Genomic DNA, 27,118 nt, shown 5'->3' with positions numbered 1-27,118 from the left:
GTTAACTGTAATTAGGGCCACATTCGCAGGGGGAGGTGGGGATGAAGGAAGGGAAATGTAATTCAGCCCACTCTTAACTCTGTACACACACCTAGCTGAGCTGGGTTAATAAGAGTATCAGTGTGACTCCCAAGCACACAAGAGGCGATCAGCTAGGTAAATCGAAGCCATTTTTCATGTTTCACTCTGCAGAGTGGAGTTTTACCAAGACCCATTTTACAAGTGAGGTGAATGACTCTTAGAAAAAGCAAGTAGCTTGACCAAGGCTCTGCAATAAGACTTTGCCAACACAGAGATCTGGAGCAACTCCTTTCCAGTCCATACTGATCTTCATGAGAACAAAATCCTACATTTTTGTTATTATTATTATTGTTGCTGTGAAAAAGCTACCATCATTGCCGGCACCAGGAATTTGAGGCTGCACTGTGGCACAGCTGTGCAATTTCATTTTAATTAATCAATCCCTAATCCCTGATTAGGGGAACACAGCAAGAAGAAAATATCTGAGAGAAAACAAAGCTCTGCCAGATATGTATACATACATATGTATATATATTATTTTCAAGGCTAACATCTTGCATCAATTGACAACTAACAAGTTTCAGTAAGCAGCAGTGGAAAATAAGAGAAAGTCTATTAGCAGACACTGAGGTGAACATTGTGTTCCCACCTTTGAAACCCAAGCTGTGGTTTAAGATTATAACTATCTTTTTGCTCCAGAACAACAAGAAAAAAATTGAAAGGCACGACTATTAAGCAAGGATAAAGGTTGGGTCATAAGCAAAAGTCATGTTATAGATTTACCTACCAACAAGAAGCCAGCAGGGTTCAGGTCAGAGGTTAATGAAAGACATCCAAAGGTCGTCCAGTGATTATGTGAGAGCATGAGTTTAATAGGGCGCGGGGACGACAGACACTGACAGAAGATTTATACCAGAGGTGATGACACTGCTAGGAATACTGCTGATAAAAAGAGCCCCAATATCGGACTGAGCAGGATGATGAATGGCGCACATGTCTACTCACACTTCTCATTATAAGCTCTTTCACTCATGGTGGCACTTAGCGGCGTTTATTTACTGTGGTTTGAAGGTACTGAGCAGAAGCACAGTATATCTAATACTTTAAATGTAGGCTTGCCATATAAAAATGAAACAAGAGATAAGATTAGACCATTGAATAATTGCCCAGCTTTCCTGCAGAGATTATATTCACTAGTGCTAACATTATTTTTTCCCTAATGTTCTAGCGTATGAACAGCTCAAGTGAATTAATTTTCTAAGGCAGAAGGTCAAAGGAAAATAACTGATAAGCGTTGTGCCTGCTATAGAATATCACTTTACAATATTCTCTCCTCCTCATTTGTCAGATAGAGAATAAGAGATAATATAATAAAGGTATATAAACATATTTTTTGTCACGCCGTATTTAGTTTTAGTAGTCCCAAGTGCTATTTTTCCTTGTAGATACTGGTAGGGAGAGGATCAGAGAAGTCAGACAAAAAATGTCAAATAAAAAAATAAAAATAATAGAAGAATAAACCTTAGAACCAAACCCGAGGAAAACTAAGACCTGATGAATAACATGCACTGCACCAAGAAACTCCTTTTCAGACTGTTATATATTTATCAAACCACTGGAGTGTGAATTCTATGAATAAGTCTTATCATCTTTCAGGCAGCAGGCACAATAAAAATTAGAACTACAGAAAATTGTGGGTATTACAAAAGGTTATTTCTATCAATTCGCACGTATCAGTAGATGGGAATGTCACAAAAGAAAGTTCTGTATGTCTTGCCACTCGTAACTTCGAGCAGAGATGGAGCAGTATGGCGTGACGTCATATTTAACATTTAGCTGGACATGTAGCAACATAAATAAATCCCTACTCGACCAGGAGGTGTTGTAAATAGCCTGTGTAATTTTTGAAGGTGGAGATGTAACATTCTGAGCACACTCTACCATCACTCTGCGGGATGGTTCACTTACAGTTACCTCGTGTGTGCTGCCATTATTACCACTTCCAAACACAATACATCTGTATTATATGCCGTATCCATCTTGTAGTACCTGAACATCTCCCGTGTAAGAGAAAAGGGAGGCAGCCACAGAAATGCATTGTTGTTTTTATTTCTGTCATTGTTTATTGTGGTCTGTATTGCAAACGTCATTTTCACAGGGATCATTTGGGTAAGCAATGGCTTATTACACCAGTTAAGAGATTCACAGATGGGTTCTCAAAATGTTGCTTCTAGATGTCACAATTATGCTATGTGTTGCACTCACACCTGGCAAAAAGATGCTGCCTCTCCCCAAAAGCTTACTGTCTCATAGATCTTACCTGCTTGAGGTAGAGGCTGTGGTTGGCACAGCTGAACACAAGGTAGACATCACTGAGAATGTGAGGGATGTGCTTGCTGGAGCACTTTATGTTTCTGTAATAATGTACGAGGTCTTCAATCTTAAAAACACTCACATGAAAACCTTCTTAACAAACTGCTTGTGGCCAACTCTTCATGAACCAATTTCTGGAAAGGAGGCCAGTGCATCCACGTTACAGTCTCTAGCCACATGCTGACTCTCTTAGTAAGGAACAAAAAGTAATTACTAAGAAAGGGAGGAAGTATTTTCAATACTCTTGGAATTTCATTCCTTCCTCAGAGTGGAAATATGTGATAAGTGAGGGAAAAACAAACAAACAAACAAAAAACTATTTGCATCTCAGAAACAAAAATATTTCCTGTGTCTCCTTGAAAATCACAAATTGATACCTAATATCTGAAAGGCAACTGAACCCCAGGGATCCCTCAGGTTAAGGGGCCTCTGATAGACTCCAGAAAACCAGATGTAAGGCAGCCAGGAGTTGCTCAAGTGCCAAGTCTAGTTACTAGAGAGGGATTACATTTGCTTATACTTCTGTTTGACTAGGAGGACTGAAAAAAATGAAAAATGAATTCAAATAAAACCTCATCCCTGTGCAGCATATGAGGCCTGTGCACTGTGTAAGTAAAAAGGGGATTGTGAGTAATGGTACCTTTGTACCAGGCTGCTGCAACATGGCAAACTCCAACCTGAGAGGAAGCAAAGTCTTTTGTTCCCATACCAGGTGCCTCATCCCACCAATTTATACCCCTAATCTGAGTCACAGATTTAGCACTCAACGCTCATTCAGTCACCTCTTCCATCTATGCCCAGAGCAGAATATCTTTGTTTAAAGACCTCACACAGTTTTCCAATGCTTTTCAAACACAGCAGAGTAATTTACCAAAAATAAATTTCACCAACATTTTCCAACAGCAGGGTTCTAATTCTTGAGATCTTGGCACCCACATTTCCCCTTGGAAAAATAATGTAATCAGCTTCATCTGACAAGGCTTTACACTGAGCTAATCACTAAAAATTAATAGAAACATACCAAAAGGTCCATGCCTCCATTAATATACAGTAGTGGGGGGTAGACTCAGATATAGGAAAACTGATGAAGAGGCAAGAGGCAGAATGGTTTCTTTCTTTAAAGCTCTGTAGTCATCAGTGACACTTTGTCATTCAGCATGTTTTATTGTCCACTTGAGTCAAATGAATAGGACGGTCTAATGGAAGCCATGGTGTTTCTGAATAGACAGCATATTTGTTACTGAGGCAGACAATAAAATGTTAGTAAAGTATCTGAAGTGTCTCTACACCAAATGAGAATGAGATTTCTTATTTATGAAGAGGAAAAATAAAATTTGAATGCAGTCCTTCTTTATTATGCAGCAAAAGAGAAAGCCAGGGCAACTGAGATTCTGCTTAAAGACTAATAGTAAATGTGCCACTTCTTCAGCGCGGCCACAAGAGACCAAGTTTTGTCTGAAGACATAAGATACAAGATCATTGCTGACTATGAAGGTGAGATCACTTCTGAAGCAGCAGAAATTCTCTGATGACAAAACATTACTCATTTTGGCCCCTGTTCTGGTTACAAGCACGTCAAATTACTACTGAACTGTCTAATAATATATAGCCAGAATTTAGTAACCAGAATAAAATATGATCTTTATTCTGTTGCACCAAAAATGTTAGAAATATTGAGCTAAGAGTCAAGAAATTGTAGTAGATTATTCTCAGAAAGACTGATGCATGAAATTCCCGTCTTTTTACAATATATTTGGCAACTGACACACAGCTTTGAATTTATTGGGAGTCGAAGATCTTCATAAGACTCTCAGGAAACACATTTCAGAAAATGACAGTGAACTGCTGAGAAGCTGGTGCTCTTTTGCAAGCTAATTATGTTATTTGGAGCCCAGCATCTACCCTGGAGATCCAAACTCAAGACAAACTAAATATCAAATAACCTAATCTGATGGAATTAGATTGACCTCTGTAAGAACTAGCAGATACTATATTTGCATCTAGATGTATGAGCAATGTTTTTACTTCAATACTCCCTATGATTTTAATTCATTTAATTCTTGAAAAATGTTTCTTTTGAGAAAAAAAAAAAAAAAAAAAAAAACACAGAGAAGAAAGTATTGTGACAGCAACCGTAAATCCACATCAGAAGGTCTTCCGGGTAAGTAGCATAGACCTAAGACAAGACCTAATTCTTTTCTGTGTTTAAAGTATTTGTGTTCACTTTGAGTATTTGTGTTTATCTTTATGCAATTCCTGGACTGTTAAGGGTACTTAAATTCTTGGGTAATGGAAATACCATCAGAAGCCTGAATCTCATCAACTTTTTCCAGAAATGAATCACTAGAGCAAAAAGAAAAGAAAAATAAAACTTTTTTTTTTTTTTAACAAAAGTTTTTTGTTTCATTTTGTTATGTTGTAAGAGACTAAAAAACCACAAGGAACAATCCAAACACAAACACAATCTTGAGATTTTATTTATGTCTCTGTTATATGAAGGCCAAATTCTTCACTGGGGCAAATTTACAAAGCCAGCATAAATTCAGTCCAAAATTTGTACTAAAGGGATAAGACAAATTTCAAGATACAGTTTAGGCTGTTCATGGTTCAGTGACCCACATCAGCAAGGTAGTTTGGTATGTAAGTTTCTTTAAGTACATGTAAAGTCCTATGTAGGTCAAGTTATGCGTTCACCTTGTGTGTAAGATTTCTGCTAAAACAAATAGAAAGTAAAAAAAAAAATCTTCCTCATTAAGCCTTCTTAAACCTTGCTCACTCAACCTTTAAACTAAACCATTAGATCATCATCCACCTTAAAAAATATGCAGAAGAAGGTACAGCTCATTTTCTTATCAGATCCATTTGCTGTCACATTCAAATCCACGTTAAGAATGTTCATACCTCATGTTCTGGTTGCAACATCAGATCTTAAACAACACGGCTAAATCCCAGTGATCATCAGAAGAGGACAAGTTGAAGCAGGAAAGAGAGAGCCCAGAAATATAGGACAGCCTAACAAAACATTGCTGACAATAACTGGTGGTTCTCTACAGAAGAGATACTTGTTTATTTATTTATTTATTTTTCCACAAACATTATAGCCAAAATTGCAAAATATATGGAGGAAATGGGTTTCTATTTTTCAGGCCAAACTGAACTCTGAGAGAGAACTCTGGAATACAAATTCCATTTACATTATTTGTATTGCGTTCTTCTGTCTCTTTCCTTCTCCAGCACATGGTTTCCTAGCGTTGCCTTTGATCCTGTGCCTCAAAAAACCCTGTAGTGCTGAGTCATATAACCATTAATCTTTCTTGTCTTTTTATAGCTTCAGGGGGATCTACATGGGGTTGCTTGCTAGCTACAGCTCCATTTATCCCAGTTTCCTTGCCTAATTAGTTATATTCTGGCCAAGCTGGTGGGACTCCATGTCATGTGCAGCGGTGCTCAGAGCACAACCTGCCTCTTGCCTCAGGACCTGGCACTGCAGGCGGTGGGTGAGCCAAGTACACAGTGCCCTGCACTTGTTGGAGGTCCTGGCATGGAGCTGCCCGCTCATGAATTTCTGGATGTTCCAGTGGTAACGTAACCGGGAGGGGCCAAAGCGATGTCAAGAGTGTGGGGTGAGACTTGAACGCGCTATGGCACGGGCCTCTCCCCTTTGTCAGACTGAGAGCCCTTGAATAACAATAGCAGATGGGATGTTTGATTGCATGAAACCATGTAGTTCTGCAGAGATTGAGACTAACCACCTGAGTGAGGCCTATTCTGTAACAATTCTATGATTTTATGATTCCAGATGCCTCAGCGTGCCTCCCCAGGTGCAGCTGCACCTCGGGAAGGTGAGTGCCCTGCACGTCCCATCACCCAGCTCCATGCAGGTGTCCTGGACGCCTTCACGTGTTTCTACAATGGAGCCTGAATCCCATGTTAAGGCACCTGTATCACTTCTGGGCAAAATCAGCAGAGGCTGACGGGATATATTTCATTAAAACTACTTTTCACGGAAAATGGTGTTTCTAAGTGAGCTCTTGGTTTGCTTGTTTTTTGCATCTTGCACTGGGTACTTTCAGAGGGAAAGGTCAACTTCAGAGGAAGGTGGATTGCCACAAGATGGAAATATTTGTTGGAAACAAAAAGTCTTTCAGTATTTGAATTGTCACTGTAAATGGACAGATTTCTGTTGGCTAAGAGAAACAGACAATTTTCAAACTGCTCTGTAATGTGTCCTTCCCAGCAGTGTCAATGCCAGCAGTGATTGCTGTCCAACGCAGCTATGTCTGAGAGTGGTTGCAATACAAACATTCGTCAGCACTGACCCAGATAACCTGTGCTGTTGAACAAATTACACAGGATAACATCATTATCTCCTTATTCTGAGGCCTAAAAGTTACATGCCTATATGAAGTTTGGCATAATTCTGTGATTCTATGATAATTTCCATTCGACAGCAACAGGTGAAGGGAAAAAGCAGCCTTCTCCAGGAGATACTTTTTTTTAACTTAAAATAGATACACCAAATGAGCAAGAAGAGTCACTCAGTATGTGCTATTTCTCTCTACCAGCCGCAGAGGAACCTACTTAAGGTCCCGTAAGTCCACAAGGGTAGACCAGTTCTCTTTTTTGTACAGTGAATAGCAAAATAGGGGTGTATGCTATTGCCATATCTTGAAATAAGTTAAAATGAGTTGTTGCCACTTTTTTTTTTTTTTTTTTTTTTTTGTAGACATAAATGCAAGGTCTGTATCTCTACAAATCTAATGCAGATTGAAATAAGTTCAGTGTTACCCAATGCAGTTGCCATTGCAATTTCTTGCTAATGACATAGCAAGACTTATGGTATTTGGTAGGAGCTTTCCAAATACAGTTTCTAGAGTCTTTAGCTTCCTTGTGGATCTGAGATGCCACAAACAGAACAAGAGGGGAAGAGGGGGAAAAAAAAAAGAAGAAAGAAAGAAAGAGAGAGAAAGTGAGAGAGAAAGAGAGAAAGAAAGAGAGAAAGAGAAAGAGAGAAAGAGAGAAAAAGGAAGATCTGTAATTCACAGCTGCAGAGAAATTGTGAACCCCCAAACCTTAAACATATTAATAGGGAAAACATTTTCTTCTATCTTCAATGCCACATATATTTAAAACATTTTCACAAAACATTTTAACTTCCTGTGCAAGACTACTTTCATTCTCATACACTGCAGTTTTCCTGTTTGCATTTCTTATGCCATTCTTCTCATCCACTCAGCCATCTATTTTTAGCTTGATTTGACATGAATTTTCTTCTTGCCCTTTTCCCATTTACTAATTCATCTGCACTGACCTTATTTTCACTCTTAGCCAGTGACACGCTTCTGACACATACACACACCTAGAACTGGAGTTCATCTGTATACCTTTTCTGTATCTTCAGTTTCTTTACTGTTCTTCTTCCCACCAGAATTCTTCTCTGAAAAAGCTATTTCCTAATGAAGCTCAGTGTCCTGGCTATTCAGTTTTGTTTAGTCTGTCTATTGAATAAGATGTTGTATGGCACTGCAATAATATGATAGGGGGTCTTTAATTTCTAAATCCCATAGTTGGATGTATTCTAACATGATGACAGTTACCTTGCATTTTCTGTATTTTATTTAAATGCCATATTCCTTCAGTCCTACAGCTGTTTGTGGGTCTTTGGCTTGTGATGCAATGAGGTTATCTTGGTAAACTTCTGACTGGGCTGGGCTCCATATCACAGAAACCACGGCCGTGGCTGGCAGCGTTTACTCCCTAGGTAACTATTTTAGCAAGTACTGAATGAGTGTGGAAAGCAGATCAGGGCTAAGCCACACTGGCACACTGATATAGGGAAACTCATGCTGCATTTATCCACGCAGCACCTTTCAGTAAATAAATAAAGGACTTTAGCCTCGGGAGCTAACAGCCCAGCATCTTTTGCAAGTGTCTAAATAAATAAAGCAAACAAAAAATGCCTTTGATATCAGCCCTAGAATTGTGCATCCTGTTGCTAACCTGAGATAAGCACAAGCCTTTTTCATATGTAAGAATGCATATGATCTGACAGTTTCACATTGCTGCTGTCTCTTTTTCCTTCCCTCTCTAAAATGCCAACCCTATTGGAAAATCAATTTTATAGAACTTATCTGCAGCTCTTGCCAAGACCCCAGACTCATTCACAGTACACTGCCCCTTTGTGCCTAACGAGCCTCCCATATGTTGCAGGACTTGTCAGCCATTCTCATCTTTGCCTGTGACCCAGCTGTGTGCTAACGAGGATGGCTACTACGCCTTCTTTTGCAGATAATAAAAGAGACAAGACAGCAGCCTCAGCTGGTGAATTAAAAGGCATTGCTGGAAAATGTGCCCAGTACTATAATCCTTCATTTCTGAAGGCCTTCCAGAAGCCTTCTGTATGCATGGAGAACTTCCAGGGAGGCTTTGAAGGAGATTTATATTCCTGAAGAATATTTTGATAAATAACGAATCTGTAATTTATTTATTTATTTACTTATTTTCCCTTCTTTTCCAATGATAGCTAAAGGCCCCAAGTACAGCAGTATTGATGCAGTTGTCTGGAACTTGGAATGAGGAGGGGACAGGTTTTGCATGTTGTGAAACTGCAGTTGATCATCAGCCATCCTTCAGCGCAGTTCTCATGAAGCCTTCTTGAAAACTGCTCAAAGGATTGCCAGAAACATTCAGGCTCTGCAGGCTGTACTTGTAGAGCTCTACCTATTATGCTCTCATTGTCTCTCTAACTTTCTTTCTCGGTCTACTCATCCATTGTCTTGTCTCCTTTCATTCACTGCCCTGCTGTGCACACACCCTCAGGTAGGCTGGCTTTGGCTCACACAACCAGTGGGTCAGGCAGCTACCATGGCCTTGACAACACCAGTTTTTAAAAGTGGCTCTTGGGGATGCTAGAACAATTCCACTTTTTCTGTAGGTAAGTGGCTACTCTATGCTCCTCTGCTTTGTATGAGCTTTGCTGAGATTTTCATTCTCAGATGTATCATATCTGCAGAAATATTTATTTCCCCAAACTAAATCCAGAATGTTCTGTGTTGTCTTGTTCTGCAGCCAGCGTAATGAAACAACTCTGTGTTCCTTTCCAGAAAATATAGTTTTCCTATGATGTTTCATAGCAATTGCAGTCAGAGTCAGGACAAATGACATTTTTTCTGCGGGTCATGTTTATCTCCTTTGTTTGCGAAACTATTTGTTGATGTATTTATTTTGGCAATTTCCAGTTCAGACTTTTTCCTGTACTTTCTTCTCATGTTCATCCCACTTTTGTGACATCAGACATTGTACCCTCCGATGTAACCAGATGGCTATAAGGACTGAGTCTTTAACTGGTGTAAATTGTCAATGTCAATAAGGTTCTTGGAGTGGCACTGATTTATACCAACCCTGGTTATTTACTTTCTTACATACTGGTTTTAATACCTTTATACTAATATAGCTAGTATTTCTCCTATGATCAGCTTATTTTTTATTGGAATTGTAATTTTATAGACGTGACTATAAGTAACCTGATTTTATTGACAGACAAATCATCACCTGACTATATATGTGTCTAGAGAAAGAAAGATCCAGCAATCATTTGCAGTCACCATTCACTTATGCCACACTTTCCCCTCTAATACTTTAAGTACACAAAATTTCTGTTTTCAGGCTCTCCCATAAGGACCGACAATTCTGGTCTGCTTTGCTCTGCCTTGGACATGTGACTGTCCAAAGGAATTTATCTGACATCGGGGAAGACCATTTTATTTGATTAAAATGCCCTTTTGTTTGTCTTTCTGGATCCCAAACTTAAAGTACAGAAAAGTAACTATCTAAATCACAAACAAGTAGCTCTCTAGGGGTTACTGAGAAAACAAGATTTTGTTTCTGTGTGAAGAAAACCAAAGCTGAATGATTTGAAAATTCTTGCATTGCTCATATAAACCACAATGGGTTTCAGTTGCTGTAAATCTTTCTTTACCATTCTTAATACAACTATTACAATCTCCTTTGAGTTTACATGTTCGGTAAAAGTGTTTTTCATAACATATCCGTATCAGCACAAAGAAACCAAAGTTATCACTAAAGATACCGCTGTAGTAAATAGAGTAACAAATTTCATCCTATCCAATCATTATCTTGGGACTTGTAACAGGAACTGCACTGCAGTGAATCGCTGCGAATGGACCTTGGAATATGGATAGCTCAGCAAAGTGTTTGCAATGAAACACTAAGTTTGGACAAATGCAACGCACAAGCATTGTTTAAAAAACTGTATTAAATATCAACACAATGAGAATATAAAAAGTTCAGAGGAATAATAATGAACACAATGATACAGTGAATATATATACAACATACAAATGAATTTAATAATGTATATAGCAGCCTTTACTACTTGTTGTAGTAAATACTGTTATGCCATTTCTACTTGTAAAAAAAGGTTAAAGCAGATTGTTTTCTGCTTGGTGTTGTACTTTCTTCCTGAAAGGCCACAAATTGGTGATGAAAATGTGGTTTCTGGAGTAATGAGCTGTGTCATTTTTGCCCTAATCAATAAAGTTAAGCACATGTGAAAGTCTCTACAGAATCTGGTGCTCGAGACAGCTGGACTCAGGTGAGCAGTTTTAGCTGAGAAACAAGTATTTCATCTTCTGTGTTTCTGTTACTGAAATCTGCTAAGGATATTGCACTGTGTACATGGCTAAAACCACCTAAGCTGGAAGCATGAGCACATTACAGAAAGCTGAGCTGCCTATACCCTTTCATTTTGGTAACAAACCCCATTTCCAGAGCAGTGTTGTATAGTTTAAACAGCATCCTACTGATTTTTGTACTAGTTACTCCTTCATTTATTCAGCACACGTGTTGCTGTTGGCCAGCAGGCGTAAATTCTAATTTTACAACGTTCACCTTTTCACTTCTCCTTTTTCTTTGAAACTCGCAGAGGAAGTGGTGGCAGCTGTTTCCCTATGTTCTGTGAATCGTGGCCTGGCAGACAGCGTGTTGGGACCCCATCTTCCCCCTTTTCCCTCCTTTTACCCCCAATTCTCAGACCCCAACCCTGTGGGCACAGCCGGCTTCAGTTTCGTTGAAGTCCAGCTGAACCTAACGCACCCGTGCAGACACTGACAGGCCTGAAGAGACAGCAGAGTGCACAGAATACAAGAATTACACGGTTAGACATGAAAACGATCTTTAATGCGTGCGCGTCTTGGCAGCCAAACACCGTGCTTCGAGGGCAGGGCGCTGGTGCCTCAGGGATGCTCGCGGCCCCTCCGCCTGGCGGGCCGGGCTGGGCGAGGCCGGGAGCTCCGTAGGGAGAGCCCTCTCCCCATCCCTATCCTTGTCCCTATCCCTGTTCCTGTCTCTATCCCTATCCCTGTCCCTGTCCCTGTCCCCAGCAGCAGCCGGCCCGGCCGTGCCCGGCCCTCCCCTGCCAGCAGGGCGCTGCGGAGGCTGCGCGAGGCGGGGACTGGCGCGGGAGGCAGAAGATGGCGGAGGCCGAGTGAGTCCAGGGGCGGCGGCGGCTCCCGGGCGGAGGGGGGCGGCCGGGCCGGCCTAAAGTCGGGCCGAGCCGAGCCGAGCCGGGTCAGGCCGTGCGGAGCCTTGGGGCCTCGGGGCGGGGATGGCGCAGAGCCCCCGCCGCGGCCGGGGTGCCTGGGGCTCCGGCGCCGCGCAGGCAGCAGGGGCGGCCCCGCTGGTACCGGCTGCCAGCCCTGCCCTGCTGTGCCCTGCGGGCTGCGGCTCGGGCACCGCTCTCCAAGGGCTCGGTGCCGCCGGGCAGGGCTGAACCTGCCGCGGGGAGAGGCTCCCCCTGCCCCCGGAGGGTGCTGCCGGCGGGGCTGGGCCCGCTGCCCGCGGTCGCCACGGTGGCTTCGAGGTGGCCGCAGGCGGTGTCCCGGCGCTGGCAGTGCCCAGGCCGGCGGCTGCCGAGCCGCTGAGGTGCCCGGCTCCTGCCCGCCGAAGTGGGGAGGTCAGGGCTCGGCGTTGCGGGGTTCCCTGCCTGAGGTTTCCCTTCGTTTCGCCGTGGCGTTCAGCTCCTGCTTGGTCTTGATGAAATAAATCTTTCCTCTCTTGGCCCCTCCGTACACCAAATTGTTCACAAAACGTCTTCTGATGTGAGGAGTTTGGTGAAACTTGCACAGCAGAGCTCTTCGTTAGCTTGGGGAGTGCTGGGGAGCGGTGGTGGGATGGGTCTTCTAATTAAAAGACAGTTAAGTGTTTTAAAAATGTCAGGAGTGATAATTTGCTTGTTAACTTTCTGGGTAAGGCCAGGCATCGCATGGTTGCCTTGCGAATCGTATCTGGTTCTCTCACATGGTACATTTGGTATGTTAAAAAGCTCGGGCCGAGGCCGTGTGCCACTGAAGAGGGAAAGTGAAGTTGTGACTGTGACAGTGCCAAGCCTGTAGCTTTCTGTATGTTTTTGCAGCTTTGAGTGCTCATGCCCGAGAGATGAAGGCATAGAAGTTGTGTTGTAGTTCGATGTGTGAACTATTCCATCTGAAGGGAAACCCTACATAAAAAATACAAGGCTTGTAAGGAGACAGGCTGTCTCAATCATCTGTGTGTACACCAGCTTCCCAGTCTAGTAAAAAGAGTTGATGTCTTTGGAAATACTAATTTCCATTTTCATTAAAGGAAGCAGCAGTAAATACCTTTGATATGCAGGTAGCGTGTCTTGCCTGGGAACCTTAAACCCAGGCTGTCAGAGACACTGAAGAGTCCTGACGTTAATTTTGGTCGGCTACCTTGCACTGTTCTGCCATTTCTCTGGCATGCCAGCAGCCAGTCAGCAGCCAGAATTTGGGAACTGTAATAAAATAAATGGGAACAGCATGTGTAGGGTGGGAAACCAGGACAGAAACCACTGCGTCATACTAATTTGAGATCTGGCATTACTTGCTATAAAGACATTCATTGACATATACCCACTGAAAGTGTCCTTGTGCTGGTAGGGCTGTTTGCCTCATAGTAAAAACATGGCTGGAGTCTGCAGTGCCTTGAATGACTTGCAGCTGCAGGGCTTGTCTAAAAGCAGCAAGCAATTCCCTGGCATGGAAAAGTCCTGTTATGTTTTGATAAGTCTTAATTGTTAAGCATCATGTATTTGCCAAAGGGTGTATTCAGTGCGAAATCAGGTAAATATGGTTTTCATTTTCTGAAACTGGTTTATGCCAGAGTAAAATTGACTTTAATTTGATCATCAACATTTGTAGTTTTATATTTATTTTTTTTTTTAAAAAAAAAGAGTAAGATCTGGTCGATTTTTACGTCAGTAGAACGTTTTACGTAGTGCCCAGTGGGACAGCTGATGCTTCTTAGTTAAGTTGGAGATTATTCAAAGAATTACAAGAAGCAGAGTCTTGTTAGAGGGAGATATCAAGAGATGGTATAACATGGGGAAATAATAGCTGCAGGGAAATTATTAATAGATTTCCTCAAAGATTGGGAGCTGCATTGGTCTTGCTTAATATTTTAATTGATGAGCTTGATACACAAAACAGAATTGTAGTAATGGTGTTTGCTGATGACCCAAAGTTGGGCAATGTTTGCAGGGTCAAAGAGGACAAAGGTATCCTGCAGGAAGAACTGAATGGCATCGAGAGTCAGAGTGATGCATGTTGGATAAAATTTGGCATGCAAGGTTTGGAGCTGGTACTGAGAAACAGGAGTTTGCTAACAGGAGAGAAGAAAGATGTGAATGTAGTTACAGATCACAGGATGTGAGCAACTGCTTTATGGCGGTGGAAAAAAAAAAAGCAAATATGGAGTGCCCCAGAAGAACTCAGCTAAATAAGCACACTACAGTAGGAACTTTGTTGTACAAGGAGAGCCAAATCTGGAAATTTGGTTTAACACCCCTCCCTTCCCCATTAGGTACAGTATTCTTGTGGAGTTGTTTTTTGTAGTTGAGACCTAGAGTTCCTGGTGCCGTTTAAGACCTCCCCTGTAGACTGTGAATGCTCCTATCATCGCCAGGTGGGCACAGTCTGCAGAGGAGTTTCTCAAGTTGTGATTTACTTGTGATTCCCTGCTTTCTTTCCTGGAGGCTAAATGTATTATCCAACCTCTACTGCCATGCCATCCAGAGGAGGGAAAAAAAATCTGGAGCACCTCCTTTTTGCTGGAGGGGAAGTGTTGCAGTGCCAGCGTTGATGCAGACATCTCAATGCTCGGTGTGAGTCAGGGTGCTGAGTAAGAAGCCAGGCACTGTGGTTGCCGTCTTTCCCCTCCGCCTCCCCAAGACGTGATCCTGATTACAAATATCGTTCAGAAGCAGCTGCATAGAAGAGATCCTGTGTTCTTGGGAGGGCTCTGCTGCCTTCTCAAACTGCCAGTGGGAAGTTAGGTGTGATAAGAACAATTTTTTTTATTTTAATCTTCTTTTGTTTTGCCTCTTGGAAATTTTTTTAGTTCTGGAGGATACCTCAGCATGGCATCGTGTCGCTGCTGGAGGTGTCCATAGTGTCTTAGCTAGCCTGGATGCATTTCACTTGCTTTTTGGCATTTGGTCAGCAAAAAGGAAGGCAGGTGCCTCGGCGCTGCCCTTACATCTTCAGAGAGCCTCCTCTGGATCTGTTGAACTTGAGCGGAAGGGGAAGGATGCACCCACTGTTTCGGCTCCCCTTCTGTCCCCGTGGCCATAAGTAAGAGTTTACAGAAGCTGCCACCAGCTGGCAGTTTCAAATTTAAAAACAATGTCAGGGCTTTTTCTTTTTCTTTTTTTTTTGAGTTCCAGGTGGCTAAGCTGCCGATCAAAACTGTTGTTATACACGAATGTGGCACTGAATCCGTGTATAACAAGACTCTTGACTGACAGTTTTGTTTTTTAAAAAAGAGTGATTGGGATGGGAACTCTGCCATTCACGTAGTGCCTGCAGAGTTATTCATGTAGGAAGCCATCCAGGGCACGGGCAGGTGGAGCTCCTTTTTCCCTTTGCTCTCAGATTCTTTTCTGCCTGTCTACAATTATAGTTTGTAATAATGGATGGTAGCTTTGACAAAATGTTCCTTTGGTAAACATTTTCTCTGTACCGGGGTTACTTTTCTGGTTCAGCAAGTTATTTGCTCTTTATCTGGGATTACGCAAATTGGTGCACTCTGGGATTGCTGAAATTTTGTCTCCATCCTGAAAAATATTCCTCAGATTTCACTTTCCAGTTGAGAAATGTTTTCTGGCTTCTCTTCAAGAAGAAAGATCTGTGAACCCCTGTGGCTAACTTGAAACCAAGGGCTGTCTTATTTCTGAATTACATAATCTCCAGTTGTTTAAAGGAGGGAATTAAGACAAAATTTACTGTTACTGTGAAGCAAGCCTTTCTTCCATCTGATATCAGTTTTATTTTTCTCATTTCTGTGGTTTTGCATTCCTAGCTGTCTATCCCACATTTTCTTCCTTGTTTCCTAGTAGATAAAGCTATTTGTAAAACCTGTTTTCTTTGTAAGGCACTTTTGCAGCTGCGGTTGGTTCCGTTCTCAAAAGACAAATTGCCTCTTCAAAAAATTCAGAAAAAAATATAAAACCCAATTTCTGATTTATTTAGGAGAACTATGTATAATGTTTTTTACATCTGAATTTTTCACCGTTGTTTTATTATTTTTCAGGGTTTGGCTATCTCCTAATTGAGAAGAGTCAAAATACTGCCTACAAGTGAATCCTCCTCAGCCAGCCTCTCGGATGCCTCTGAGAACATAAGAAGTCATGGCGGAAAATGACGCAATGCCAACCTTACCAAAAAAGTGTGGTCCATACATTTCATCTGTAACCAGTTGTGGCATGAATTTGGTAATTCGTGGTATAGTGCTGTTTTTTATTGGCGTATTTCTTGCATTAGTATTAAACTTGCTTCAGATCCAGAGAAACGTTACTCTCTTCCCCCCTGATGTGATCACAAGCATCTTCTCCTCAGCTTGGTGGGTGCCACCTTGCTGTGGCACAGCGTCAGGTAAGTTCAGTTATGTATTTATGCCTGGCATGGAGATAAAAGATTGGATAGGTAGTTATAGTTGCAAAAAGCTTCGTTTGAAAGGTGTGGAAAATATAAATTTCTCTTCAGTCACATTGCCTTTTCTAAGCTATTGCTATCCAGATCTCACTGGGTATTCACAAATAGTGTGCATGTGTCCAAAAAATACTGTCCTGCTTACTCATTACACTGTAATATTGTTAGCAGAGTATAACCTTTGCTTTTTCTTCTGGGAAGGTGGTGCCACTTGTAACTTTGGGGCTGGTTACAGAAATATGCTCTACAGGCAGCCCATGGAAACAGCCTGGAAACATCAGATTTCTGCACACTGCAGCTTGTTTTTGAGCACAGTGAACCATCCCCAGTAATGCTCCGTTTTGTGGTCCAGCTTCCATTTGTTCCTCAGTCCAGTTGAGGTATCGCTTTAGCTGTGTAAAGTTCAGAAACCTGACTGTGTCTCAGGGAGTAAAGGCCAGATACGCAGTTTGCAGTTGCAGAAGCCCGTTACAGAACAGAGCACCTCATTTAGATTCATATATCAAGTCGGATGATGTGAACATGCTTCGTTTCTCCCATAACCATGCAGGGAGTTGAAGCTTTTTTGTGTGATCTGGGAACTAGTTTAAGTGAGTTGTCTACTGTATGTAGTAAGAAATATCCCTTTTTCCATTTCTTTCATCTTCAAGTATCGAGTACAAATCTGATGGAGTTAGGCTTTCTACTTGGCTTTGAAGATAGTTGATCATGTGGGTCGATTTTACACTTCACTAAGGGAATATCCTTAGCAGCGAGGTCTGGAGGAATTCTGATTTAATGAACCTGTACAGTAAATGCAGCATCTTCTCAGAGATAGTTTTAATAAGATTGAGAAGCTCACTTTTCTGGGTATTAATCATAGCATCGTAGAATGCTTCGGTTTCAAAGGGAGCTTAAAGATCATCAACCCCCAGCCATGGGCATGGAGATGAGGAGAATCAATGAATGAGTTTTTGAGTTGATACTGTTGTGCTGATGATAATATTTAAGCCTCTCTTTTTTCTTCTTTTTTTTTTTTTTCCTGCTCATCTAAATGCTTTCCTTGTGATAGCTTGTTGAAATAGCTCTCTGAATCCGTCAGTTTCGTTCTACTGCGGAAATGCATTTGGCATATTATGGCCAAAGTTACATACCTACTTTATCTGCTGGTTGTCTTACTCCTCTTTCTCTTGTCTTGCTGTGATCATGGATTATTTTTTTGGACTGTATTCTGGATTTTTCTTTTAAACTTTAAATTGGTTGTCTAGACAAACACATCTGGTAAAGAAATGGTCTTCTATGTATGGAGAAGTTTGGTTTGAACACTGTTAAAGTTTTGACAGAGTTCAGTTAGTCAACAGTTTTTCAATGGCTTTCTGTGTAGGAATGATTTAGTGTGTTGTGGTTCTTAGCATGTGGATGTAGCTGTCTGTAATTATTACTTGGAAAATGTATGTCCTATGTCTGTGAGGCTTACAATGTGAGAAGGGTGACATGGTTGAAAAGAGACAGAAGGACCAATAGTACACTTTGTGTTCTGTTAAAACCATGTTCACGCTATTGTAGCAGTACTACTTTCTATTTCTCATTCAGGGTTTCTCTGGGGGTTAAAACCGACAGAATCCCATCTTGCAGCAGCAACATGTAAAGTTCACCGTAAAGTTTGAACTGTGAACTGTTTGCATCAGGTTGTACCCTAGGCACTCTTGGTTTGTTTGAGAACACCATCTGCAGCTGTGTACAGGGAAGTCAAAAAGCTGCTCATGTGTTGGTGGTTTTGATGGAAGGACTGGATATTGTTTATAAAACACAGTCATCTGTTAGATATTTGCACTACTTGCTTTTAAACCACCTGATTTAGAGATATTACTTAATTGGCTTTTCCCAGAGTGACACCTGCTAAAGTTCTAGTTCTTTCCCTTTTATTATCAGTCTTTTCCGTTTACCTTCCTTATCCCCTCTGCTAGCATACAGACAGGCAATCTCTATGGCACATGCTGATAATTCACCCATTTTCTTACCATTTGTACTTGGACAGCCTTCCTAGAAGTGACACGAACATTTCTTTGCAGTATGGTTTATTATTATGAACAGAATAAAGGTGTTTTGCATATTTATAACCGGTGGTAATCGAGGTTGCTTTCAGAGAAGTCCTTTCATCCATCCCTGTTATTAGTCATCAGTTTGGCCCAATGCCTTTGGCAAGAAAATTGCTCATGGAAGATTTTTTTTTCCTCTCTAGCCTTACTGGTGATTTATTTTCCTGAATCATGGAGATCAGGTTCCTCTCTGTCTGAATAAAGAGCATTTGCCATAACATACCTCCAGCAGCATGCCAAACTGAGGGTGCTACAGTCCACACCAATTATTCAGCCTCTGCCTCCCTCTTGCAGCACCAGTTTAACTTTAAGCAGCAGTGTTAATCCTCAGCTGTGTTGGTAACAGTCTTTTTCACTGCAACTGCAGTACAGAATAAATTTATGAAGAAGTGTTCAAAGAGCATAGCAGTTCCCTGGGGTTGAAAGTCCTGTTTGCTTTTAGTATTCAACAGCTACTGCAGATTCTTGGCTTTCCTTCTTCTGTGTGAGCCTTTATAGTAGCACTGAAGAAAATAAAAACATTATCCAAACAGAGACTGCTTGTAACAACAACAAGAGAAGACAGAAAATACTGACATTAAAGAGGACGGTTTGCCCTTACTGTGGTGTGTTTGTTTTGCTGTTATTTTAACGTGCATCTTTGATACGTGGGATTTTCAGAAGTGCCAGCCTGCAAGCTATTACTGTTCTTCTAGAGTGCTTTGAGCCTCAGCCCTTAGTTCAAATCAGCTCAGTTTTACTGTTACGTCACTGCTGCTGTGGTTGACAATGCTGCTGAACTTTGTTAACTAATGGGCTATATGGGTTATAACAATAATAATGGATTAATAAAGGGCTTTGTTGAATAATGAAATTATTTGAAATTCTGTTTTGTTGCAATGTGTGTTTTGTACCATGTATGCTTAAAATATTTGTTTTAGTTACAATAATTGTCTGGGTAGTCTTTGTTTTAGTTAAATATTGCCAGTACTTTAACTTTTGGGCCTTCTTTCTTTCATGTTTCCACAGCTGTGATTGGGTTATTGTACCCATGCATGGACAGACATCTGGGAGAGCCACATAAATTTAAGAGAGAATGGTCCAGTGTAATGCGATGTGTAGCAGTCTTTGTGGGAATAAATCATGCCAGCGCTGTATCCTATATTCTAATGAAAGTGGCGATAACAAATAGGTTTCCAGTAAAGCAAAGCTTACATAGTCATGGTGAATTGTTGTTAAAATATAACATGCAGCATGTTTGCAAGGGAAACACAGAATATGTCTTACTGTTAAACTGTGATAGCGTTATTGGAGGTGGTAAGTCTCGCATTTTTTGGTTCTGAAAAAGCTTTTCTTAGAAATGCCTCAATATTGGGCTTTGTCTTTTAGTCTTTATTATCTCTGAAAGCGTGGGGAAGTCATAGAACCATAGAACAGCTAGGGTTGGAAGGGACCATAAAGATCATCTAGTTCCAACCCCCCATATACGCACCTCCACAGATTTGGCACCCACAGCTTCTCTGGGCAGCCTGTTCCAGTGCCTCACCACCCTCTGAGTGAATAATTTCCTCCTAACATCTAATCTAAATCTCCCCTCTTTCAATTTAAAACCATTCCACCTTGTCCTGTCTTTATCTGACTGAGCAAAGAGTCGCTCTCTGTTTTTTTTTTTTTGTAAGCCCCTTTTAAGTACTGAACGGCTGCAATGAGGTCTTCCTGGAGCCCTCTGTTCTCCAGGCTGAAAACCCCCAGCTCTCTCAGCCTTTTTCCATAGGAGAGGTGTTCCAGCCCTCTGATCAACTTTGTGGACCTCCTGTGGACCCTATCTAACAGAGTCTCTACATCTTTCTCGTGCTTGGGGCCCCAGAGCTGGATGCAGGACTCCAGGTGGGGCCTCACAAGGGCAGAGCAGAGGAGGACATTCCCCTCTCCTTGCTGGTCACTCCTCTGTTGATGCAGCCCAGGAAGCAAGAAGTACTTACAGGGTATATGTGAAGCACATGCACTTTGCAGAGAATGTTACCATTCCTGTGGCCATTCACTAAGAGCAATTAGAAGGCACTCCGTGTGTTTCACTACATTATTTTCTTCCTATTTGTGTAGCTGTTCATGTGCAACCTTGCACAAGTGTGCTGGAAACTGGCATTCCTCCCCTTTGAAGCACCTGGTAGTGCTGGGGGCTTGCTGGATCACAACAGGGCGTTTGTCATGTGGATTGGTGCACCTTACTGGCAGCATGGTCCCAGTGGTTTTGTGTAGTCATATCTAGTGCCTCCTCTGCTAGGTAAAACCTGTGTCTGTCTGTAAAAATGGGGTTCTTATAAATGGATCAGAAAGAAAACTTATCTCTGGAACTCTCAGTTCTTTCAGTGTCAGCTCCAGCACCAGAAATCTGGGGGGTGGGAGCGCTAAGAAGTTTCTGATTGTGTGCTACTGAATCTCCTCATTTCTAGGAGAAAAGCACAAGTCAAGTGAGCAATGTAAGGGCTGGCTGAATTCTTACTGAGGTGACTTGGCCCTTTAAATGGCTTTTATTTTATGGTTTTTGTTCCTGCAAGCCATCCTATGCACTATGTCCAGATGAGCTGGAGTTGCTGAAGTTGAGTCACTCTTGCTGTCCCAGGCAAACCTTGCTTTTTTGTCAAAGATTTGTTACAAAAAGGAATCCAAGGTTGGTTCACACCAGCCTTGGACTATACCTGATCTGTAAGCACGTACAACTTCACTTCTTTTAAGAATGGAAGAGAGTTGACAGCTTCTCTCTGCATGGGTCAGATTATTTGCAGCAAACCATCTTGCAGTTTTCTAACAGCTGTTACACATATTCCAGAATATCATTAATGTACTGTCTGCGTTTCTTCCTTGACAGCTCTCCAGACAGCTTTCTTTTCAGTTTATTACTCGTTTTGCACATTGCCATATTTGGTGTGGGTTTTGTTCATTTGACATTTTTTTTCTGATGCTATTGATTTTTATCCTGTAATTAATTAATTTATTTGCTAGTTGAACTTTTCTAATTTCCTGTAGGTCTTTCTCCAGGCCTGTGTGAGAAAATAGGACAGTGGTTTTACATTGTTATCCAGTAAATTTTCTTTAAGGCTTATGAAACTTGACAGCCTCCTTTTTAATAATCTGTTTTGGAAAGGGCTAGTGAGGATGAGTTTATATTTCCAAAACATTTTGAAGAAGGTGAGGTACTGCAAAGGTATCTCAAGCAACTCACAATTTCATTGCAGGTTTAATAAAAACTGAATTTCAGTGTTGAATACTTTTGCATTAATATTACTTATGTTTTGTTCTACAGAAAGCGTTATTTTTTAATGTTTTGCTGAATGTAAACTAGCGTGTAAATTAAACATAATTGCAATTGAAGTAAGAGTGAGAAATAACTTTTTTCTTTATACCTGATAGCTATATGGTAGCTGATACAGTTAGTGCTGTATTTTTTTATTGTGAGACAAAGTATCTGTTGTGCCAAAATATGATAAAAGGAATTAAGAGAACTGCTTTACATTTGTATTTGATATTTCCAAGCTTCTCCTTAACAATTAACCCAGAAAGTGGATTTTGCCAACAATATCCAGTTGTCTCTAACATTAGCAGCACTGTCAATTGGACTGTGGTGGACATTTGATAGATCACGAAGTGGCTTTGGTCTTGGAGTAGGAATTGCTTTCTTGGCCACATTGGTGTCACAGTTTCTGGTCTACAATGGAGTTTATCAGTAAGTATTTAAATTCTTTAAGGATAAATTATAGTATCCTGAAGCTATACAATAAAATCAGGATAACTGAAGGGGCAGAATTTGTCACAACTTCCAAAGCTGCCAGCACTTAATTTGGAGTGTAAAATAAATTTGTGAAAGCTTTGTGTGTGTAGGTAGGTTTTTTAGTTGGGAGTTATTTCAATAAAATTGCTGCCATTACCAACCAAGCATATTTTTTTTTTTAGTTTAACGAATGGGTTTATAATCAGTAAGAAGCCTCATTTGTTATTTGCTGTAAGCAATTAAGTTTCTATAATAGTAACTTTTTGAGTTGAAGTGTCCTGTTATTTAAATCTGTGGATTTGTCTCCTGTGATTGGAGGTCTCTATGTATTGCACAAGATTGAGCTAAAAAAATGTATTTTTTGCAGATACACATCTCCAGATTTTCTTTATGTTCGTTCCTGGTTGCCATGTATATTTTTTGCTGGTGGAATAACTATGGGCAACATCGGCAGGCAGCTGGCAATGGTAAGTTTGGAGGGGAGGATTGACTGCCTTCTAGTGGTAGATATAATCCACATGTCATTGTTTTCTTCAGAGATGCCAATCGGTTATTTGAATTGAGGTGGAGGAGTAAGGTAGTAACTGGTAATCTTTGGTTTTTGATCTAGTTAGCGAGCCATTAACACTGTTAGTCAGCCCATGGTTTTGCTCTGTACCCTCAGTTGCATTCTTTTAGTCATCTCAAGACTAGGAGCTAAATAAGAACACCAGGTACAGGGAGAAGTCAAGCCATCCCCTAAGTCTGCTGCTCACGGAGGCAGAAATTGCAGCCAACAGCATGTGCACAGAACCTAGGGAGACCAAACTTACCTGGGTGAAGCGTAAAATGAGCTATCTTACCACTCATTTTGTAGAAAATTCTCCTTCATAGTCTTTTTCATTATTTATGTAAATGACTATTGTTGTTTTTGTCAACTTGTGTTTTTCAGTATGAATGCAAAGTCATTGCAGAGAAGTCTCACGAGGACTGAGGAGAAACAATATGCACCTTTTACATAGGAAAATATTTGACAAATGACTGTCGGAGGAGCATAAGGAACACTTGACTATGAAATTGCCAAAATGCAATTTTTTTCCCTTCAGTGGTATACTTTACTGCAATCTGTGATTGCTGCTTCTATAGAAACCTTGATGTCTCTTTTTTGATTACTGTGAAGTTACAATAGTATGCAATACATTTGACAATATTGGTTCAAATATAGGATTCTCTTTTTCCAAATCTAAACCAAGTTTACCATAAATTACTGTCTGTCCGTAATGTTGCAGTGCCAAACTGAACCTTTTGCACTACATTTCTGTAGCTGAAACTTCTGCTTCACTTTATCTTGAAAGTTTTGAGGAATTTGTTCTTAATAGCGCAATGAAAGACAAGGGATTCAAAGATAGGAATGAAGATCTCTTTACATGATGATAGCTAATGATACCTTTAAGAAATTCATGGATTACAGGTGAGCCTTGATGCAATAAGTAACTGATTTCTGCCTATTAACATGCTGTATCATTCTTCATCACAGGAAACCTGATATTTGTCTGTGATCCGTGCCCAGTTTCCCATATTCAGAATGTGAAAATGGAAACTGAGGAAAATGAAAACTGAGGCTTCACTATTTTTCCCCCTTGTACAACCAATATACATGCTTAGATATGGATTTATGTGGATGATCATTAGATGTGGACAAATTCTGAAACTGCTTGTATTGAGTACCAGGATACAATTCGGGTCATTCTTGTACAATTTCTTAAGCTGACTTGTGTTGATCCCTTTTAAAAAGGTGTGGTTTTTTGTTTTTTTTTTTTTTTTTAATGAAATTTAATTCTGCTGAACTAAATCAGCCACTACCATTTAGTGTCAGAAAGACCTCCATTACCAACATTACTCGTGATTGTTCTTGTCTTTTCCCTGTTGTATTTGCAGGGATTGGCAGGAGAAGGCAAGGCTGTATTTTAGGTACTGATGTAGCCCTTATTTCTGTGACCTTGGTCCAGGCACTCATAAATGCATTCGTTCTCATCGCAACTTTCTGAAGTAGAGAAGTCCTGTTATCCTTGTTTTACAGGTGCCTCTGCACAGAAGGTCTGATAGGACAGAGCTGAAATAGGCCATATATAAATTGGTTCCCTTCTTGAGAAGAATTTTAGTGTGACCCGTGTTCATGAGCATACATGGAATCCCCTTATGTTGGCCTTGCAGCTCCCTTTTAAGAGCATGAGACAAAAGAAACTGCAAGAAAGCAGAAAGCAGACTTGAAGAGGACTCAGCCAGCAGGCACCGGCAGTGAATTTGGTGTGGAATGGCTCTACTTTTTCCTCTCTCTGTTTCTGTGCTGTTGTTGTTTTAATTGTTGTATTCTTTTTGTTTGTTTGTCTTGAAGTACTTTTTAAATCTTCCATGAAAGGTTTATAAGAAATGTTACAGTCACCTAAGGAGACTGGAGTTGGTCCAAAGAACAAATAGATGTTTAGACGAGTTTTTATTAATAAATGTGCATATGCGTTGTACATGAAGCTTGAAATAGGCAACTCTTTTTCAGTCTTATATACCTATATTTAAGTCTGAAAAGTATGCAATGGAGTGCTTCCAAAAATGATGGTCACAAGAAGGAAAATTTCTTGAATGGGAAAGTGTAGAAACAATAAATAAGCGAGTGATGTGTAAAGAGCTTGGTTCTGCAGCTCCACAATTTCATTAGCTTATAACAGTTCTATGGCAATTCAGCACCTAAAGCACACTTTCATTTGGTAATGTTTCAAGCAAGCATTTGCAGATATTCTTTACCATGTTCTTCTAAACTGAGGTAGACCGTGTTTAAGTAAATCCCTGACTAGAGATTTCTTTTAATCAAATCATGTGGCAATATAAAGCTTTAAATTATTAATGTCAGGAGACCATTTGGGCATGAACTGAGGGTGAGTTTCCTTAGGCAGCCTGTGGCATCCCACGAAAGAAACTGTTGTGCTTTCTGTACAGTATTTGGCCTGATCTGCCTTCTTTACTTCAACAAATGGTTTTAGCCTGGTGAGCGGAATGAGGAGTCCCTCTTGAATTATCAAGGCATGAATGGCAAAAAATTCAGATGTTGGTGTTTCTTATCCTAACTGTAGGAAATAACATGGTACCTCAGTAGCCAGTGTGCTGACTGTGCTGACTTGGCAAACAATTTACTTTCATTGTGACCAGTAAGTGTGTACAACTCAAGATGAATAGTTTTAATTATTCACTTGGTGGTGGAACTGCTTTTACCTGCCAGTCTAAATATTTACACAGAAGCAGCCTTGTGTATGTGAAAATGTGTGCAGTATGTGAGAAGTGGTTATTGTGCGTTTGTGGCACCCACTTTACAACAGTTTGCACTCAGATTCATCTAAACCTGATTAGACTGCGCTGTCAACTTAACTAACTTCTTTTAAATTTCTTTTTGGAAATTTTGAGCACGTCTTGCAAAGGCAGCAATCATCCAAAATAAATTTGGGTGGAGTCCTTTATTACATGTGTTTTACTTTTTTATTCTTATTTGACTGAAGTTGTTACAAGAATGAGATCTTGGATGTCTCATTTTTTTCAAACTGTGTTGTAATTTTGTGGCTGATGTGTTCAAACCCTGACAAAGGTTCACAAGAATGCTGACACGGCCTTAACTGTAGTGGTGTGAACATGCTGCTACTGTATAGCATGTAATTATACCATTAGACTGTCTTAAAAATGTTGTTCAATAGAGAATGAATAAGGTATATTTTAGATACAACTTTATAAGCACTATAACCTCTTCACTAATTAAGCATTGTAAGCTCTATGCTGTTTAAACTGGCAAATTGCTGTTAAAAGCAAAATGTTCATTAAATACAATTGCAACCTTGTTTGAAAGGTTTCTTTTTCTCTTTTTTTCTTTTTTTTTTTTTTATAAATAATATATATATATTTTTAAATACATTAAATTGTCTTATATTAGCAGTCATATAATAATAATGAGCTGGCATATTGGTTACACAAAACACCTTTCTGAAAGTTAAAAAAAAAAAAAAAAAGGTACATTCACATCAGAAGTGATTTTATCACAGTTAGCATGCTGAACTGCTTCTGGAAAAAATTTGGAAATTTGCCCTTTTGAATCTGTAGTGGAAGTATTTGAACCAGGGGAAAATAAACTTGGTAACTTCAGTATAAGTATAGAGATTTAGATTTAAATAGTCCTTGAGAATATGAAAAAAAAAACAAAACAAAAAAACAGTGATGACAGGAGATCCCATAATGAAATACTTGTATACGGAGCAGAACATTAATAAATGTGAGCTAAATGCTAGATATTCACTGATTGTATTCACAGCACCCCTCCCTGTCTCAAAACAGACGTGGCAAGTAAAGGTTTAAAAATGTGTGATGAAAAAAACTCAGGGCAGATCTGATGGAAGGGTGGGGAGGGAGGTTCATCAGTATTTGAGGAGTCTTGGAGCAGGACTGGACTACAACTGGAAGCTGCAGAGAGCACAGAGGCAAATGGAAAAGCCCCAGGTTTGTGTTGGACGAGGCAAGCAGTGATCCAAAACCCTAAATTTGTTGTGAAAAGGCAGAATCATGGGTGTTGCCAAGTGTCTGACCAAACTGCAATGAAAGATAACTATAATTTTACAGTCAGAGCACTACGTTCATTCAGAAGCATGTTGGCAAAGCTGCTTTGCTGATGTGTTTACCTCTCCCTGCCCTGTGAGAGCACTGCCAATGGGAATGGCAAATGTAGGTCCTCCCTGCCTGCCTTCAGCCAGTGGTTGTGAATGGGAACTTGCCCGTTTCAGAGAATATTCCAGCTGCCCGGCTGCCAGGCCCTCTAGAAAGGCATCTTGTGCCTCCTTTTATAACGGGGCTGATGCACGTAGCTAGAAGGAGAGAGAGTAAAC

General features: G+C 40.5%; 1 protein-coding gene across 2 annotated transcripts; it reads left to right on the top strand.

Annotated features, from left to right (window-relative positions):
* Nucleotides 1–11,702: 11,702 nt before the first annotated feature.
* Nucleotides 11,703–26,083, top strand: INSIG2 (insulin induced gene 2). Of its 2 annotated transcripts, XM_027461489.3 has the most exons (6): nt 11,703–11,899; nt 16,003–16,343; nt 19,487–19,611; nt 22,015–22,181; nt 22,594–22,693; nt 23,158–26,083. In XM_027461489.3, the coding sequence occupies exons 2-6, from the start codon at nt 16,100–16,102 to the stop codon at nt 23,197–23,199; spliced, it is 678 nt and encodes a 225-aa protein (XP_027317290.2). In that variant the 5' UTR covers nt 11,703–11,899; nt 16,003–16,099; the 3' UTR covers nt 23,200–26,083. The 2 variants fall into 2 exon arrangements, with proteins under 2 accessions (XP_027317290.2, XP_027317291.1); XM_027461490.3 differs by lacking the exon at nt 11,703–11,899 and having other exon boundaries at nt 16,030–16,183.
* The last annotated feature ends 1,035 nt before the right edge of the window (nt 26,084–27,118 follow it).

This window comes from Anas platyrhynchos, chromosome 7, assembly GCF_047663525.1.
Source record: "Anas platyrhynchos isolate ZD024472 breed Pekin duck chromosome 7, IASCAAS_PekinDuck_T2T, whole genome shotgun sequence".
In the NCBI taxonomy this organism is placed as follows: domain Eukaryota; kingdom Metazoa; phylum Chordata; class Aves; order Anseriformes; family Anatidae; genus Anas; species Anas platyrhynchos.
This window is presented reverse-complemented; position numbering and strand designations above follow the sequence as displayed.

Excerpts from the sequence above, each read along its gene's own strand:
- INSIG2 (XM_027461489.3), top strand. The coding sequence starts at position 16,100 with ATGGCGGAAAATGACGCAATGCCAACCTTACCAAAAAAGTGTGGTCCA. Across the intron at positions 19,612-22,014 it reads GAATAAATCATGCCAGCGCT|AAAGTGGATTTTGCCAACAA; the intron begins GTATCCTATATT and ends CAATTAACCCAG. Across the intron at positions 22,182-22,593 it reads GTCTACAATGGAGTTTATCA|ATACACATCTCCAGATTTTC; the intron begins GTAAGTATTTAA and ends TATTTTTTGCAG.